The sequence below is a fragment of the Cervus canadensis genome, chromosome 2 (genome assembly GCF_019320065.1).
Source record: "Cervus canadensis isolate Bull #8, Minnesota chromosome 2, ASM1932006v1, whole genome shotgun sequence".
Classification (NCBI taxonomy): Eukaryota; Metazoa; Chordata; class Mammalia; order Artiodactyla; family Cervidae; genus Cervus; species Cervus canadensis.
Window position 1 is genome coordinate 63,522,825 of NC_057387.1, and position 17,573 is coordinate 63,540,397.

Consider the following 17,573-nt stretch of genomic DNA (forward strand, 5'->3'; position numbering starts at 1 on the left):
CTTTGCTGTTTCTGTTTAAGTGTGTTAAAGGACATTATGTCTGTATAGTTGAGCTGTAGACCTCTATCTAAAAATAGTGCTTATGTTTTGTTAAGTTCATTTTTCTTTACGTGGCTATCATTATACCATTTAATGCTTTGACTGTATTATCTTTATTGAGTGTTTGATTCAGAGTGAATAGAAATGCCAGTTGATTATTATTTAGATTTGTAATCATCTGAAAATTTGCTTATTGTTGATAATTTCTTGAATTAACCTTAGATGTCACTTTCTTTTTTTCCTCCCACCAGGCTGATATAGGGCTTCCATATCCACAGAGAGTTGTTCAGTTACCTGAGATTGTATGGGACCAATATACCAATAGCCTTGGAAACTTTGAAAGAGAATTTAAAAATCGTAAAAGGCATACTAGGAGAGTAAAGCTAGTTTTTGATAAAGGTAATAAATTACATGATAATTTAAGTAGAAAAATACCTGGCAAAGTCTTGCTTTAATAATCCTATACGTGGTTTTCTTTTTAGTAGGTTTACCTGCTAGACCAAAAAGTCCTTTAGATCCTAGGAAGGATGGAGAGTCCCTTTCATACTCTATGTTGCCTTTGAGTGATGGTCCAGAAGGCTCAAACAGTCGTCCTCAGGTAGGCAGTATGAAGTGTTGGAGTAGGAAAATTTGAATTTTAGGCAAAAGATTTTAACATTTGCTGACTTGTATTCTTAAATTTCAAGCAGTCTTCACTTGAAGATATAGTAAGGACATGAACTTCGAAGTTAAGAAAAAGCTGGGTTGAAATCACAACTTCACTACTTACTAACAGTAGAACTTCAGATGGTCGTTTCTATTAAAGTCTCCAGGCTGCAGTTTCCTCTTGTATAAAATGTGATTAATATCACCCTATGTTGTAGAGTTGTTGTGAGGATTATAATGAGTAGTACCTGTAACATGATGAGTTCAGTGCCTGACACATAGTACAGTATTTATTCTAAAAATAAGAGCCCTTTGTGTGTAGTGGAATGTAACCAGGATTTGCTGGTAACCTGGCCTTGCTGCTGTTAATTAGATGAACCTTGATAAATGTGGGTTCAGAATGAAAAAGTAGCATTTCTTTTTCTTTAAAATGAAGTTGCTGTCATCATTCATGTGTTATTTGGCTATATCAAAGAGTAGTCTTTGTTTTTTTGTCTCTGACAAAAGCCTTATTTTATATGCAGATGATAAGAGGACGCCTGTGTGATGATACCAAACCTGAAACATTTAACCAATTGTGGACTGTTGAAGAACAGGTAATAGATATTTCTCAATTGTGTAGGTTAAAAAAAAAGCAGTTAAAATTAGAGTAAGTATTGTGAATAAAGTGTATATTATTGTATGTGTGTGTGCGTGCATGCGTGCTGAGTCACTTCAGTTGTGTCCGACTCTTCGCAACCCTGTGGACTGTAGTCTGCCAGGCTTATCTCTCCATGGGATTCTCTAGGCAAGAATACTAGAGTAGGTTACCATGCCCTTCTCCAGGGGATCTTCCCTGCCCAGAGTTCGAACCTGTGTCTCTTATGTCTCCTGCATTGGCAGATGGATTCTTTGCCACTAGCACCACCTGGGAAGTGTATGCTGTTGTATGCAATCCCTCTTAATCATGAATTTTAAATATTTAAACTCATTTCTATATACCTTTTTGCATATGTAAAGAATTTTTCATTCTGAGAATATATGATTTCCATTTAGGGGATGGTTTCTAAAGAAGGAACCTGGGTTTTGGGAGGGGGCTTGAAAAAGATACTGAAACAGATGGGATAAAGTTTTTGTAATACAGTTTTGTAAGACAGAAAAACCTGGAGCCAAGTAGAGCTATACTTCAAAGTGAATTCTTTTGTTTGGAGAGGAGCTGAAAAAGCAAGGTCATAGTATTCTGTTACATTTGGGCATATAGCTAGGATTGTTTGTGGGTAAGGTTTGAGATATATCTCTATCTCATATGAAGATTAGCCCCACAGCTGTAATGAGTTGATCCATTTATAAAAACCTTTGTGCTAAGTCACTTCAGTCATGTTCGACTCTGTGCAACCCTACGGACTGTAGCCCACCAGGTTCCTCTGTCTATGGGATTCTTCAGGCAAGAATACTGGAGTGGGTTGCCATTTCCATCTCCAGGGAATAATCATCTCAGCCCAGGGATTGATCCTGGGTCTCCCACGTTGCAGGCAGATTCTTTGCCCAAGTGCATGCATGCTCAGTCGTGTCTGACTCTTTGCGGCTCCATGGACTATAGCCCACCAGGGGATTTCCTTCTCTCGGGGGTCTTCCCAACCCGGGGATCAAACCCGCATCTCTTTTGTCACCTGCATTGGCAGGCAGGTTCCTTGTCACTAGTGCCACCTGGGAAGCCTGTGTGTGTGTGCTTAGTCGTGTCCGACTCTTTGCAACACCATGCACTGTCGCCTGCCAGGTTCCTCTGTCCTTGGGATTCTCTAGGTGAGAATACTGGAGTGGGTTGCCATTTCCTTCTCCAGGGGATCTTTCCGATTCAGGGATCGAACACTGGTCTCTTACAATGCAGGCAGATTCTTTACCATCTTAGTTACCAGGGAAGCCCACCTGTTAAAATACTCCTTCAGCCAAGCCCATGCTAAGATAGGATAAGAAGATTATTCGTAGCACACACCCCAGTCTCCAAGGCGGTTTATTGGTCTTCAGCTCTGCAGAGATAATACCGATCAATGGTGCCTAAAAGCTGATCCTGCACACCGGGATAGCTGGGTGATAACATTCCTTTTATTTCAACATCCAGAATATTCTGCATCCTTAGGACTACTGGAGAATTTTGAAGATAAGTCAGAATATTAAAGTTAAATATTTAAATAGACCATCACACAAAGGAGGAAAAGATCTCTTTTAGTATTTTGTCAGAATACAGATGAATTTTGATATAGTTTTGTCAGATCCATAGTTGCTAGCCTCAACATAGTCTAGCAAGAAAATGTGGTCAGTGGAAATCACTAAAATGTGTAATATATTTCCTTTGTGAGGAGTGCTTTCTTTTTACTGAGGTGAATAGAAAAATCTTTATAAGGTCTTTCATTGGTTTAGTCTGATTCTTATTTTCCTTGTGAAGTCTTAAATTCCTACTAGAAACTTTTCCTACCATGAAGATTTCTAGTTGACCTACCCCTAAAGTTGGGGGGCAGGTGTATTGTAGTTTTTAAGATGAAAGGTGAATGTATTTATTTAGAAACTCAGTATTAAACTTTCTTAAATTTGGTCTTTGGTTTGGCTTAGAAAAAGCTTGAACAACTACTCCTGAAATACCCTCCTGAAGAAGTAGAATCTCGACGCTGGCAGAAGATAGCGGATGAACTAGGCAACAGGACAGCAAAACAGGTAACTGAGGAGGTGGCTCCATATTGTTGGCATGTTTTTTATTTTTTTATTTATTTAAAAGACTATGCTGGGTCTTTGCTGCTGCCTGCAGGCTTTCTCTAGTTGCAGCAAGTGGGGGTTACTCTAGCTGCAGTGCGTGAGCGTCTCACTGTAGTGGCTCTCTTGTTGTGAAGCACAGGCTGTAGCATACAGTAGTTGTGGTGCACAGGCTAGTTCCCCTGCAGCATGTGGAATCTTCCTGGACCAAGGATCGGACTGATGTTCCCTATATTGCCAGGTGGATTCTTTACTACTGGACCACCAGTGAAGTCCCTGATTTTTTTTTTTTTAAGTGAAGGATAATGCAGCTAAAATCAGCAGATCTGCCCCTTCATATTTAGCTACACAATACTATAGTATGTGGAGTTTTAAAAAATAACATTGTATATTTTTATATTGATTTTAGAAACAACTCAAGATAGTTCTGCTTTGAATCATTACGAAATACTAAAAAATAAAAATGTAATGTAGTATTTGATGAGTAGAGCAGTTATGTGCTTTTGGGTTAGACTATGCTAATAGATTGGTGATAATGCCTTAATTAGTATTCCCTGGTTGTCTTTCTAAAAAAATATCTGCCAGCTTTCTCCTTCACATTCCCATTGATATTAATAGATGTGTTTTTATGCTCATGCACGAATGTTCACAAGTTGAAGATGTATTTAGCTTAGAAATCAAACAGATTTAATTTAACAATATTTTTGGTCTAGATTTTAAAATCTAAGTGTCTTTGGTGGCAGTTTAAAATTACTTCTAGATTTATGTAGCTATTAAGTTGTTACTATTCATTAAGGTACACGTATATTTTAAAAACTATTTTGGTACTGAGTGTCTTGTCATTCATTATGTTAAAAGGCTTGTCATGTTTCCTTAGGTTGCCAGCCGAGTGCAGAAGTATTTCATAAAACTAACTAAAGCTGGGATTCCAGTCCCAGGCAGAACACCAAACTTATACATATACTCCAAAAAGGTAAAAAGAAAATTGGTGAAAGTAAACTTTAGATCTCAGATTAAGATCATTAAAGTCAGAGTTGCTGTGTAAAAGTATATATGTTATTCAGAACATTATTTTATTTTTAAATAAACTCACTCTAAACATTTTGTTATATTGCGTATAAGTGAACTTCAGTGTTTTCTTAGGAGTATGTTAGTTTATGTGAGTGAGTACTGTTTGAAAGATATTAGATTGAATATATGTCAGAAAGGCCTTTGTGATGTTAAAGTTTTTAGGATATTTGATTCTTTAATAATACAATCAATTTCTATTTTATACATATGCTGTATAAATCCAATTTAATCTTCACTACAATTCTTAAAAGTGTGGGTAGTATCACCTTCACTTTACTCATTATAATATTAACAGCTAGCTTTTATTCTTACTGTTGAATGCTCTGAGTTAGGTCCTGTTTTGCAACCTTTTTTATAGATGAGAAAGCTAAGTACACTGAGTAAACTGTCTAGTCACATAGCTAGCGAGTCTGGGAATCATTGATCTTCTGTTTCTGCTCCTAAGCTGCTTCAACCATTCTTTGCTTCTCTGTACGGTGAAAAAGCTATTGTCTCTCTCCTGTGTAGAGCACTGCATCAAATTATAGCCAGTTTTTTTTGCTTTAATTGAAGGGAAAAAAAGCACGTAATTGTCCTTCTTTCATCTTGTTGGTAAATTATCCTGATGCCTTCCCTCCCCAAAACTGCCATCTTTCATACAAAGAGAAGCTAGGAGTGTATCTAATGCTGTTACCCTTCCTTATTGAAGCTAACTATTTTACATAATTTTACATTAAGTATATTATCTATACAACTCTGTGTTTTAAAATTTTTATTCTTTTCCAAACTCTGGAAGCTTGTTTTAATTTCTCATATTTTAAAAATATTTTGAAATTTTCTCTTTCCAATGTAGCATTATCTATCTTAGGTGTGTAGAGTTCATCCTATAACTTCAGAATGTTGGAACTTTAATAACCAGCATTTAACCTAATAGCTCTAATTGTCCTGATTTCTAGGTTACCTTTAGATGTGTTGTACACCTCATGTTTTCACCACTAAACTAGATGATGATAACAAAAAGAATACTAAAGAAGCCTAAATGTGTTTCCTCCTTTGGGAATTTAACAGACATTTTGACTGTAGAGTTCTGGCCCAGTCATAGTTATGATTCCTAGCCATGGTTAGAGTTTGAATTTTGAAATGAAACAGTGGTTCTCCATGTAGCTGAGGTTATTCGTGGCTTTGCTGTTAGTGAAGACAGGAAGTCTGCATAGTGGTTCAAAGTGAGGCCATTGGCTCCATGTAGACCTAGTTTATAATCTTGGTTCTACTACTTTCTAGCTGCAACACTTTGAACAAAACAGTTAACTCCTTGTGCCTCTGTTTTTTCACCTTTAAATTAGAGGTGATAATAATTGCTTTATAGGAATGTTTTGAGGATTAAGTGACATTGACAAAGAGTAAGCAGTCAATAGATATTAATTTCAAACATTCATCATGTTGGAGAAATTTTCATTTTACTTGATAGTTTTGTATCTGGCTTTGGCTAACTTCATCCTCCTTGATCATCTATAAGATGATGTTAAGAGTTCAGCATGTGAATGCCAAGAGTGTGAAAAATGTTGGTGATACAAATACAAGCTTCATAGCAAGCATGTGGTCCAGGATACTCCATGTGGGTATTCCCCCTATATTTCTAATTGTTGTTTTGGCTTGTTTTTATTTAAGGCTTGTTGTGCTTTTAAAAATCCAGGTAACAGAAAAAACAATCACATAAAAGTATGCTGAAGCATAGAGGTGCGATCCTTTTGATTAGACAGTTTTGCAGGAAGTAGCATTTATATTTTTGATTCTTTTAATGATTGTCCACTATCCCAATTAAAAATTTGTTTTCTCACTTAGTCTTCAACAAGCAGACGACAACACCCCCTTAATAAGCATCTCTTTAAACCTTCCACTTTCATGACTTCCCATGAACCACCAGTGTATATGGATGAAGATGATGACCGATCCTGTTTTCATAGCCATATGAACACTGCTGTAGAGGAGGCATCAGTAAGTTATCTATACTGTATCTATATCCTACATCTGTCTTTACATTATACAGATCAGGATGCAGAAGGGGAGCACCAGGATTTCCTATTTATTCCTTTTCTTCAGAGAATGTTGCTTTCTTTTCTTTTAAATTAACTAGTCAAACTTGTTTTACATTGGGCTTTAAAAATGTTCTTAAGAAGAAACTTTCAAGCTAATACAAAAATAAACCCACATGCACCCATTATACAGTTTTAATGGTTATCAATTTGTAGCAATCTTATTTTTATCTATACTTCCTACCCACCCCAGCTTTCTTTCTGGGATTATTTTGGAGCAAGTTCCAGACATTATGAAATGTCATTATCATGTTTATTAAAGAGTAATCCTTTATATAGTCAGATACACAGTTTACATTTTCCCAAATTATAATTTGCAAAAGACCTCTTCCCTCCCCCCATACTTGTTTTGTTGAAAACCTGGGTTATTTGTCTTAAGAGAATTTACCACAGTGTGGCTTTGGTTGTTTGCATCTCCTTGATGTCATGTAACCTATTCCTCTGTTCTCTGAATCTCCTATACTTTGATAGATTTAGATAATTAATCAGATTCAGATTTGTTTTTTGTTTGTTAGGGTGGGCAGGACTGCTTCATGTATACTTTCATCAGTCTGATTGTTTCTTTCTTTTGACATAGCAGCCATTGATTGTTGCTTTGACCCATTAACTCATTAGATGTTACAAAATAATAAAATTCTTTGTTCATTTATTTGATAGAATATTCTGTAAAGTAACCCTGCCATCAACTATTTGATTATCCTAATGTACATGTAAAAAAGGCGGCAGCATAACTGCTTGATCATCCCCTTTATTTTCTTGTTTTTAAAATAATGAGTTTGGTCTCTAATAGCCTCCAAAATGACTAATAAGGTTTTAAAATTTTTGTATTCTTATGAGTTGTTGGACTTACATTTACGTGCATTGACAAATTCAGTGCATTGACATTATTGTCTTTATTAGTGTACAAGTTGGCCCATTGGTTGGTTGTAACCTATTCAAGTTGGATTTTGAGATCATTTGACAAGATTCTAGTTGTCTTCTATAGCCTTCTTACTGTCTGCTGGAACAAGAAAATTAAAGGCTTGTCTTGTATATTTCCTGCTTCAGAGCTAAAATTAGTTCTGCTTTCTTATATTGAGAAAGGTATTTGGAGGCTGTATCCCAATAAAATGGAATAAAAGTCTATGGACTTGCTTGGTGGTTCAGTGGTAAAGAATCTGCCTGCAATGCAGGAGACTGGGGTTCAATCCCTGGGTTGGGAAGATCTCCTGGAGAAGGAAATGGCAACCCATCTCAGGATTCTTGCCTGGAAATCCCCTGGACAGAGGAGACTGGCAGGTTACAGTCCACGGGGTCATAAAGAATTGGACATTACTTAGCAACTAAGCACGCATTCTAATCTATGATGTTACTTGCTTTTGGGTTGATCCTTGTACTTAAGCCTATACACTGGACAGAACTGAGAAATGTTATATATTTGTTCAAATGAAAACATATAATAAATTCATATTTTTATTTCAAATTCAACTTAGGGCTTATGAGAATTTTACTCACCTGTATTGATCTTTAATATGTATCATTTTTTTTCCATGCTGAAAATCCCAGTTGTTAGTGATATCAACATAATGCTCACTTTGTCTCACACTGGTCACAGTGGTCACAGAATTTAATACCAGTACCACCATCAACAATATGATACTGAAGATAGGTTTTTCGGGTGGCACTTTTTTTGCCTTAGGATATATCCCACTATAGAAATAACATCAAATCACACTTTTTAAATATTCCAGGACTAATTCCTCTTTGTGTTGTCATCCGTTGGATGCTAATTTAGGTTAATTCTTTTCGTTTTACTTTCCATTAATTCATAGAGATTCCTTTTTATTGCTGTTAATATTTTTTTACTTTACTATGCTAAAATTCTTAGTAAGTAACATGATTCTGATTCCTTACTTAAAGGACATAAAGATTGCCTTGTATCTATATTATTAATTTTTTTGCTTTTTAAATTGTCTTTTGAAAAACAGCTGCTATCTGCTGTGTCTTAGGATATGACATTTATGTGTAATTTTGTATTTTGTGAATATTATAATTACTCAGTTGAGAACTATTCACTTATATGTAATACATAACAGTCTCTGCTAGAAATCAGCTTGCATAGTTATGAACAAAAGTGTTTCAAAAATAGGTGTGATTGTAATTATTTTAGAGGGACTTGATTTAAATTGAGAATTTAAGAGGAAGACCCAAAGAAGTGATATCAAGTTTGTCATTAAAGGAAGAGTAAAATTTGACTAGGTGAGGAGTGATGGTGGGATGTTTAAGAGAAATACATTTTGAGAAAATTGCTAAAATGGAGTATAGGTGGTTGAATTTGATTTAAGTTTTGTTTGATTTTATTTTTAAATGAGTACCAAGTCACACCATTTGAATACTTTAATATAGCTATTTAAATGTATATTTATGAACCCTCTACTGTAAAATTTATAGATTTCAGTTTGTCTTTTCAGAAAAACAGAGTTAGAGGGAGAATTGGTATACTGTTTTAGCTTCCCTTAAAATTAGTCATAGTATTTCTCCTTTAAGTAACTTTAAAATGATTATAACTAGGAAATCTGTTTGTGGGTGAACATTTAGAAAAAAATATTTGTTTTAAGGTAACATTTAAAAAAATATTCGTTTGGTTTATAACATTGTATGTTTTCCATTTATTTTTATTAGTTGGAGGCTAATTACTTTACAATATTGTAGTGGTTTTTGCCATACATCGACATGAATCAGCCATGGATTTACATGTATTCCCCATCCCGATCCCAACATTGTATGTTTCATGTCTACAGCATTTTAACTAACGTATATTATAGCGTGCTTACCACCAGTAATCAAGTTCCCATCTGTCAGCATACATTTGACCCCCTCTACCCATTTTTCCCACCCTTGCCACTCTTCCCAATCTGTTCTCTATACTTGAGTGTGTTTTTGGTTTTGTTTATGTGTTTGTTTTTTAGTATTCTGCATGAGTGAAATCATGGTATCTGTCTTTCTCCAAATAAGTGACTTATTTCACTTAATTGCCCCCAAGTCCATCCTTCATGCTGCAGATGGCAAGATTTTTCTTTCTTTTTTTTTAGATTTTTCTTTTTTAATGACTAAAGCATTTGGAATTTTTGTTTTTAATTGTGGTAAATACCCATAACATAAAACTTACCATCTTAGCCAATTTTGAAAAATTGGGCAAATGCTGTACTTTCTATAAACATCATTTTCCTTGATAAAATATAAACATAGTACTAATAATATTTAACATGAGAAGCAGGAGGAATGGGAGGTACAGGGGTTGTCTGGTCCAGAATTGGAAATTGATGGAACATGGGATTAATGAATTGGAGGTGTTTTTTAGGAGAATTGTGGGAATCAGTGACCATGGGATCAGTCATGAGGTAGCAAAGGAAAGAAATAGATACTGGGTGGCAGAGCACAAATAAATTGGGAGAATAGCAAGCAGTTAGTGTTTCATCTGTCAGCTTCAACTTCATATATTCGTGTAGTTTTTACTATTCTTTATACTCAGCTCTATATAATCATCTTTGTAACTTAAGTTCATCCATTTAAGAGAAATGTACTGTTTTGATCATTGGAGTACTGAGCAGAGGCAGAGTAGAGATTGTTTTGCCTGTTTTAAGAAAATTTCGTATTTACCTGAGGAAGCATAAAAATCTGTTAGATTGGTGAAGAGGAGCTTCCTGCAGCTCAGGAAGAAGTAGATTATAAGGAGTCTTTCAGGTCTCCATGAACTTGTTGGGAAGGGGTTGAGTTTGCATTAGTCTGTGGTATGGCAGAGGTGGGAGTCATGCCTTGTTCCCTGGTACTTGCATTATGAAGCTTCCTACTGAAGTTTAGTATTACTGTTGCATTAAGAAGCCCTCCGGAAGTATTAGTCTAAAATACTGCTGGTACAAGCACTGATTTCCTATGAGCCCTAAAAGGTTGAGGGTCTCTTTAAATGTGGAAAGCATCTTGTCAATAGAAAAATATTCTTTATCAGTATTTCTCATACTAATTTGTTTTAATTGTCAAACTAACTGTTTTGTGGGTTTTTTTGTTTTTTGTTTTCTCAATAGGATGAAGAAAGTATTCCTATCATGTATAGGAATTTACCTGAATATAAGGAACTATTACAGTTTAAAAAGTTAAAAAAACAAAAACTTCAGCAAATGCAAGCTGAAAGTGGATTTGTGCAGCATGTAGGATTCAAGGTAAATTCTACTTAATTTTTCTATTCATTTAATTTTTGAAAGGGTGATAAGAGATATTTAAGGTGGTTTTCAGAGCTTTCAATTCCACAACTTTCAAGCACACAGATAAAAGTAAGTTTAGCTTTTGTTTGTTCGTTTATACAGAGTAGTGTGTCAGTTACTGGTGTCAAGAGATTTATGATTCAGTAGAAAGAAGAAAAATATACAGGTAATATATGAGATGAGATCAGGTGTGTTCCCTGGTGGCTCAGATGATAAAGAATCTGCCTTACAGTGCCAGAGACCCAGGTTTGATTCCTGGGTTGGGAAGATTCCCTGGAGGAGGGAATGGCAACCTAATCCATGGGGTTGCAAAGAGCCAGACATGACTGAGTGACTAACACTTTCAGGTGCATTCAGGGTGGTATGGCTGTAGGCAACTTTGAGGTAGTATATGAGAGGCAAAATTTTTCTCTAGCTATTCCCAAATTTACTGAGATATAACTGACAAATAAAAATTATATCTATTTTAAGGTGTAAAAAAAGTTTAAGATATAAAAAAAGTTCACCTCACAAAGTTATCTTGTTTTTTTTGAGACAGAACACTTAACATATGCTCTCATAGCAAATTTCAGGTATTCAATGCAGTATTATTAACTATATATATCATACTTAAAGGCTTCCCCAACGACTCAGTGGTAAAGAATCCCCTGCAACGCAGGAAATGTGGGTTTGATTCCTGGGTAAGGAAGATCACTTGGCAACTCACTCCAGTGTTCTTGCCTGGAAAATTCCATGAAAAGAGGCCTGGTGGGCTGCAGTCTATAAGGTCGCAGAGTTGGATACAACTGAGCACACACGTATTAGTCCCTCCATTATAAATTCACATAACACCCTTTTCCTCTGTATACTTAGCAGTTTATAATTATACCAACAAACGTCATGGACAGAGGAACCTGGCAGGCTACAGTCCATAGGGTCACAAAGAGTTGGACAAAACTGAGCGCACCTGTGCACGCACACAGACACACATACACCGTGCTGGACTTTAGATCTGCAGAACTACTCATAACCGCAAGTTTATCCCCTTTGACCAGTGACACACATACTCTGCCTCCTGCCCCAGGCCCTGCAGCCCCTGCCCACTCTCAGCAACCTCCACTCTCTCTGCTGCTTTGAATTCAACTTTTCTCATTCTCCATTTAAGTGAGATCATACAGCATTTGTCTTTCTGTGTCTGACTTAATTCATTTAGCGTCATGTCCTTAGGTTTTATTCATGTTGTCACAAATGGCTTTGACAGATTTCTTTCTGTCTTACGGCCGAATAATATTCCTCTGTGTGTGTGTGTGTGTGTGTGTGTAGAGGAAGACAGAGAACACCATTTTCTTTATCCATCCATTCACCTATAGAGCTATTTCTTTGGTTGTTATTATTGTTCATGGATCAGAAACTTATTTTCCCCTTTCAGATTCAGTTATCTCTGCTGTTTTTTTGTGAGTCTAGTAGAAATACATTATATTCCGGACACTTTGCTAAGTGCTAGGGGATTCAGCGATAAACAGACTCCCTTTCCTTACTCTGTTTTCATCTCATAAGTAATTTAGAGAAGTTAAATGAGTGAAATAGTTGAGTATGACTAGAGTACATACTGGAGAGTAGTATGAGGCTATTCAGTTGCCTTGGAAATTTTGCCAAATTTTCTCCTTAAGTGTTGGAGAACCTTTGAAGAATTTTAAGCAGAGAGTAATATGAAATTTACATTTGGGAAAGATCACTCTATTTTCTTAAAATATATAACTCTTAGGAAGGCAGTGGGTTTACAGAGGGTAACTCTTAATCTCTGACTATAGTATTGTTAAAATCTTTAAATAATAATTTGTTCTTGTATGCTTTTTTATGTAACGGGGGGGGGGAAGAAAAAAAGTAGAGGGGGAAAAAGATCACTCTGGCCTTAATACGGAGAATGAAGAGGAAGAAAGGCTAACAACAGAGACTGGTTGGGAGATTCTCCTGGTTAATTTAGACAAAAGATGAGAATGTCCTGAGCTTGACTGATGGGTGTGGAAATAGAAGGATTAACAGGTTTGAGAACACCGTAAGTGTTAGAATTGATTATACTTGGTGGGATTAGAGGAAGTAGAATTGAGTCCATGAACTACAGATTCACTGGTAGTGGTATACATAAAAATACTGATGTATGCTGTGACTGATAAATCTAAAACAAAATTCTTGTACCTCTGATCCTCTAGAGTGACCATTAGCCAGACTATATTAAGTGATTTTCTTCTCTTGCTCTTTCAGTGGTCCTGCTTCTCCCTTTAGAGATTTTCCTAATTGACAATTCTGTCTTTTCAGGAGGAAACTGTTTCTACTTCTCATAATTCTGTTGCAAAACCCAGCTGTGGCTAGTTTGCCAGTGTGTCGGCCACTCTAGTTGGCCTGATGATAAGAGAAACTAGAAATGACATTTACTTTGATTTTTAAGTTCCACAGAACACACCTTGGCTCCCACAATGTCACAACATTGAGAAAGAGCTAAATCTGCCTTTTCTTCTTGGTAGGCATTGGTTATTAGGAGCCTTCTTGGCTTTGGAAAGTAACTGAGTAAGACAAAAGTTCAGAGCAGATTTTGTGTTCACTTGGATTTATATTAGTTATGGTAACCTGTTTTAAATAGTTCTGTAGCATATTTGGATAGTTTAACTATGGTATTACTTCAGTGCTTCTCAATTACAGTCATTGTATACTGGTCTGAGGTACCTTTCAAGTAAATAACTACTAATAATAAAATGCCCAGGTTTGCAGATGATTTTAGCTTAAGATTTTTTCTCTCTGAATCTTTATTAGTGTGATAACTGTGGCATAGAACCTATCCAGGGTGTTCGGTGGCATTGCCAGGATTGTCCTCCGGAAATGTCTTTGGATTTCTGTGATTCTTGTTCAGACTGGTAAGTGTTTCCTTCTCCATAGGTCTTAAATTTTGACAAGAGCTTCTCAGCTACTAGTGAGTTTGATTTCTTAAACTACTTAGAAAACCACCACATTTAATGCACTAAACTTTGCTGTTCTAGACAATTAAGAAATTTTCCTTAATCATACCACATCTCAAGTAACTTTTCATTAGAGATTTTGATTAATGGATTTAAACAGTAAGAGCCATGAGAAAATTTGAGAATATCTCCAGCAAAATGCAAGCAGTGCCATGTAATGATGTGTTTGTATGTGTTTTCATTGCAGCCTTCATGAAACAGACATTCACAAGGAAGATCACCAACTAGAACCTGTTTATCGGTCAGAGACGTTCTTAGACAGAGACTACTGTGTGTCCCAGGGCACCAGTTATAATTACCTTGACCCAAACTACTTTCCAGCAAACAGATGACATGGAAGAGAACATCATACACTAGTCCTCTTCAACACATAGCAATGGTATCATTGTGAATTATGTGCACAGTTTGGAAAGATTCTCTGCTTTCCCTGAAATGACACTCACAGCATGACAGCTTCCTGAGTGTTCTCGTCAAGTCCAGCTCTGCACCGTTGTGGCTCTAGATCACTGTTCAGCAGCTGAACATTCCTGGTGAGCGAAGGGTTTCCCTGGTGAAATTCTCACCACCACCTGAAAGCCTTTTAGGTGGTGATCGTAAATGGGGGAAATGGAAACGAGAGCACATATTAAAGAGAGTAAATTCCAAAGGTTTCAAAGACTTGGTCATAAATATGCTAATGAGAAGACAAAGTATTTATATTAAAACAGTTTAGTAGCTTTCAGTTTTGTGAAAATAGTTTCCAGCACAGAAACTGACTTCTTTAGACAAAGTTTTAACCAATGATGGTGTTTGCATCTAGGATATATACACTTTAAAAGAACTCACTGTCCCAGTGGTGGCCCCGATGGCCTTTAGTAAATTGGAGCTGCTTAACCATATTGATGTCTAATTTCTTTTAACCAGAATGAACTGTCCTTATTACCAACAGTGAAGCACTACAGGAGGCAGCTGTGGCATTGCTTCCTTAACCAGCTCATGGTGTGTGAATGTTATAAAATTGTCACTCAGATATATTTTTTAAATGTAATGTTATATAAGATGATCATGTGATGTGTACAAACTATGGTGAAAAGTGCCAGTGGTAGTAACTGTGTAAAGTCTCTAATTCACAATATTAATTTCTTTAAAATACACAGCCTTCTGCCTCTGTATTTGGAGTTGTCAGTGCAACTCATTGAAGAAAACTGCCTAATATAAAAATCATATATATGATAATAATTTCCCTCTTTTGTAGTCTGCACAAGATCCATAAAAGATTGTATTTTTATTACTATTTAAACAAGTGATTAAATTTAGTCTGTGCAGTGAGCAAGAGTTCACATGCATTCTTTTATACTGCTGGATTTTGTTGTGCATCATTTAAAACATTTTGTATGTTTCTTCTTATCTGTGTATACAGTATGTTCTTGAATAATGTTCATTTGTCAGGAGAACTGTGAGAAATAAACTATGTGGATACTGTCTGTTTATATTATAGAATGCTTGTTGTGACTTCCTTTGGTTAGATTTTGGATTTTCTTTTTTTTAATGAGTGTTAAAAGAAAAAAAATTTTAAGGGTTTTTTTTTTTTTCCTTTACCTATCCTTTAAGAAGAATATGGACTATATGATGGAAAAGAGTAAACTTGAGAAACTCTGTAAAAGATGGTAATGTATTCACTCAGTGTGTTTGCTGAAACACTAAAGGTTTAAAAAAAGAATGCATACCATGGTTAAAGAAAAAAGGCAATAATTAATGTCCAGATGTGAAAACTAAACTTAATGTTGAAAATTCTTACTCATTCTTTTTGAGTCTCCCCATGTGTTAAATAAGTAGTTTTTGAAAATCACTGTAATTCTCTGGGAATTATTATTGACTAATGGAAAATGTAAATATTCTAAGATTAACTAAGTATACTGACACAATTTTTAGTCTCCTGTTTTTTCCAGTTTTAAATCAAGGGGATATTATTTACCAGTCCTCTTCAATACATTGTAGTGTACTGAAATTATACCCTGAATTTTTTTAATTGAGAAAAGTAATATAATTTTAACTATAGAAATATGAGAATTTTAAAAGTAATATATTGATTAAAGTATACTGATCATTTCGGTAAAATATATCACATCAGAAAAAAGGGAAATGGACTTGAGCTAAACTTTATGCCCTGAAATTATTAGTTGGGGGAAGAAGAGGGAAATCAGCAGTTTGGGCATTTGGCTATAAAACTGCAAGTGAATATTCCAGAAGCTCTACCTTCAACTTGTAGTAAGATAGTAGGTAGCACTGATGGTAACTTCTGTAACCTCTATGTTTGTATAGGAATAATACCAATCAATTTTGAAGAACCATTCAGAGCCATTCAAAAATCCCATAAACTATAATGTATGCTTTGAAAGAGTGATAGCAATTGTTATTACAAACAGGATAGAATAAATCCACTTAAAAATTTTTTTTAAGGGCAAAAGATTTTTGAAAATTTTGAGTGACAAAGAGGATTCTTTTCTGCCTAAGCAAAGATGTGTTTATTTTGCATTTCTCAGCTCCAAGCAAATAGTCCTCATGACTTTAAAAGGGCAATAGTTAGTGGTAATGTGTATTGTTGTATTAATTTGAAGACTGCAGGAATGGGCAGCATTGTCATTTGCAAGTAGGCCTTCCATCTCCTACATGGAAGCATTGGCGTTGAGACAAACATAGTCCTACTTGTTAAAGCATCACTTATTCAGTAGTATTCAATAGGTCAGTTGTATTTTCTGAAATATTATACTCAAGTTATTTGCTAAGAACTGAAGGAACTTTTGTTGTTCAGTCGCCCAGTCGTGTCTGACTCTTTGTGACTCCATGGAGTGCAGCATGCCAGACTTCCCTGTCCCTCACCATCTCCTGGAGTTTGCCCAAGGTCATGTTCATTGCATCGGTGATGCTATCCAGCCATCTCATCCTCTGACACCCTCTTCTCCTTCTGCCCTCAGTCTTTCCCAGCATTAGGGACTTTTCCAGTGCGTCATCTGTTCGCATCAGATGATCAGGATACTGGAGCTTTGGCTTCAGCATCAGTCCTTCCAGTGAATAATTCAGGGTTGATCTCCTTTAAGAACTTTTAAGGACACCTAAAACCACTGCTTTCAGGTTTAGGCAGTGGGAATTTTGTTCGGCGTGATGCGCACTAAGAATAATAGCAAACACTGATAGAGTGCTTGCTATGTGCCAAGCAAGCGTATAGTAACAGATTTAATTCTTACAGTTTTATGAGGCAGGTTCATTTATTATCCTGTTTTCATATCAGGAAATCTAGCCAGAGAGGTTAAGTAACTTGCCCAAGGTCAATATGGTTAGTAACATGGTGATGCTTAGATTTTAACCCAGACAGATTGCTCCCAGGTCAGCGTCTGCCTCACTACCCTGTTTCCTGCACAAGAATATTCCCTTTGTCAGGGGTCACCGAGGCATTGGAGGTGAAGATGTGCAGGAGTTGCTTTTCTGTCTTATTCTGGTGTGCTGTGCACCCTAGAATATAAATCTGAGCAAACGTCCAGGTTTATAGCTCAGAATAGAGAAGCACATCTGTGGATGAGGAAAAAGCACCCAGCCTGCCCTGTGATGAATTAAGGAAACAAACATAATTTACATATTCTAATTTCACAGCAAACATGTGGTCATGAGGCTTTAGGCAAAGCTGGGACTAAAGGCTTGGGTCTCCTGCCTCAGGTACAGTTTGTTTTCCCTGCATGTTTGGTACCTCTCAGCATAATAGTATGTCATGTCCATTTTTCTCTCCTTTTCTCGTTTGTTTAAATTGCAGGACACAACAA

The 17,573-nt window shown here is 36.1% G+C and overlaps 1 protein-coding gene across 4 annotated transcripts in view; it reads left to right on the top strand.

Annotated features, from left to right (window-relative positions):
• ZZZ3 (zinc finger ZZ-type containing 3) overlaps positions 1-15,253 on the top strand; it is a 118,268-nt gene extending 103,015 nt beyond the window's left edge. For 3 of the 4 annotated variants that reach the window (XM_043460925.1, XM_043460926.1, XM_043460928.1), the window contains 9 exons: positions 291-438; positions 522-637; positions 1,209-1,280; positions 3,271-3,372; positions 4,286-4,381; positions 6,301-6,453; positions 10,613-10,747; positions 13,577-13,677; positions 13,967-15,253. In XM_043460925.1, the coding sequence (XP_043316860.1) occupies positions 291-438; positions 522-637; positions 1,209-1,280; positions 3,271-3,372; positions 4,286-4,381; positions 6,301-6,453; positions 10,613-10,747; positions 13,577-13,677; positions 13,967-14,111 (1,068 nt within the window). In that variant the 3' untranslated portion in view covers positions 14,112-15,253. The remainder of the gene's footprint in view (positions 1-290; positions 439-521; positions 638-1,208; positions 1,281-3,270; positions 3,373-4,285; positions 4,382-6,300; positions 6,454-10,612; positions 10,748-13,576; positions 13,678-13,966) is intronic. The other variant, XM_043460927.1, reaches the window with a different exon arrangement.
• Positions 15,254-17,573: the final 2,320 nt, after the last annotated feature.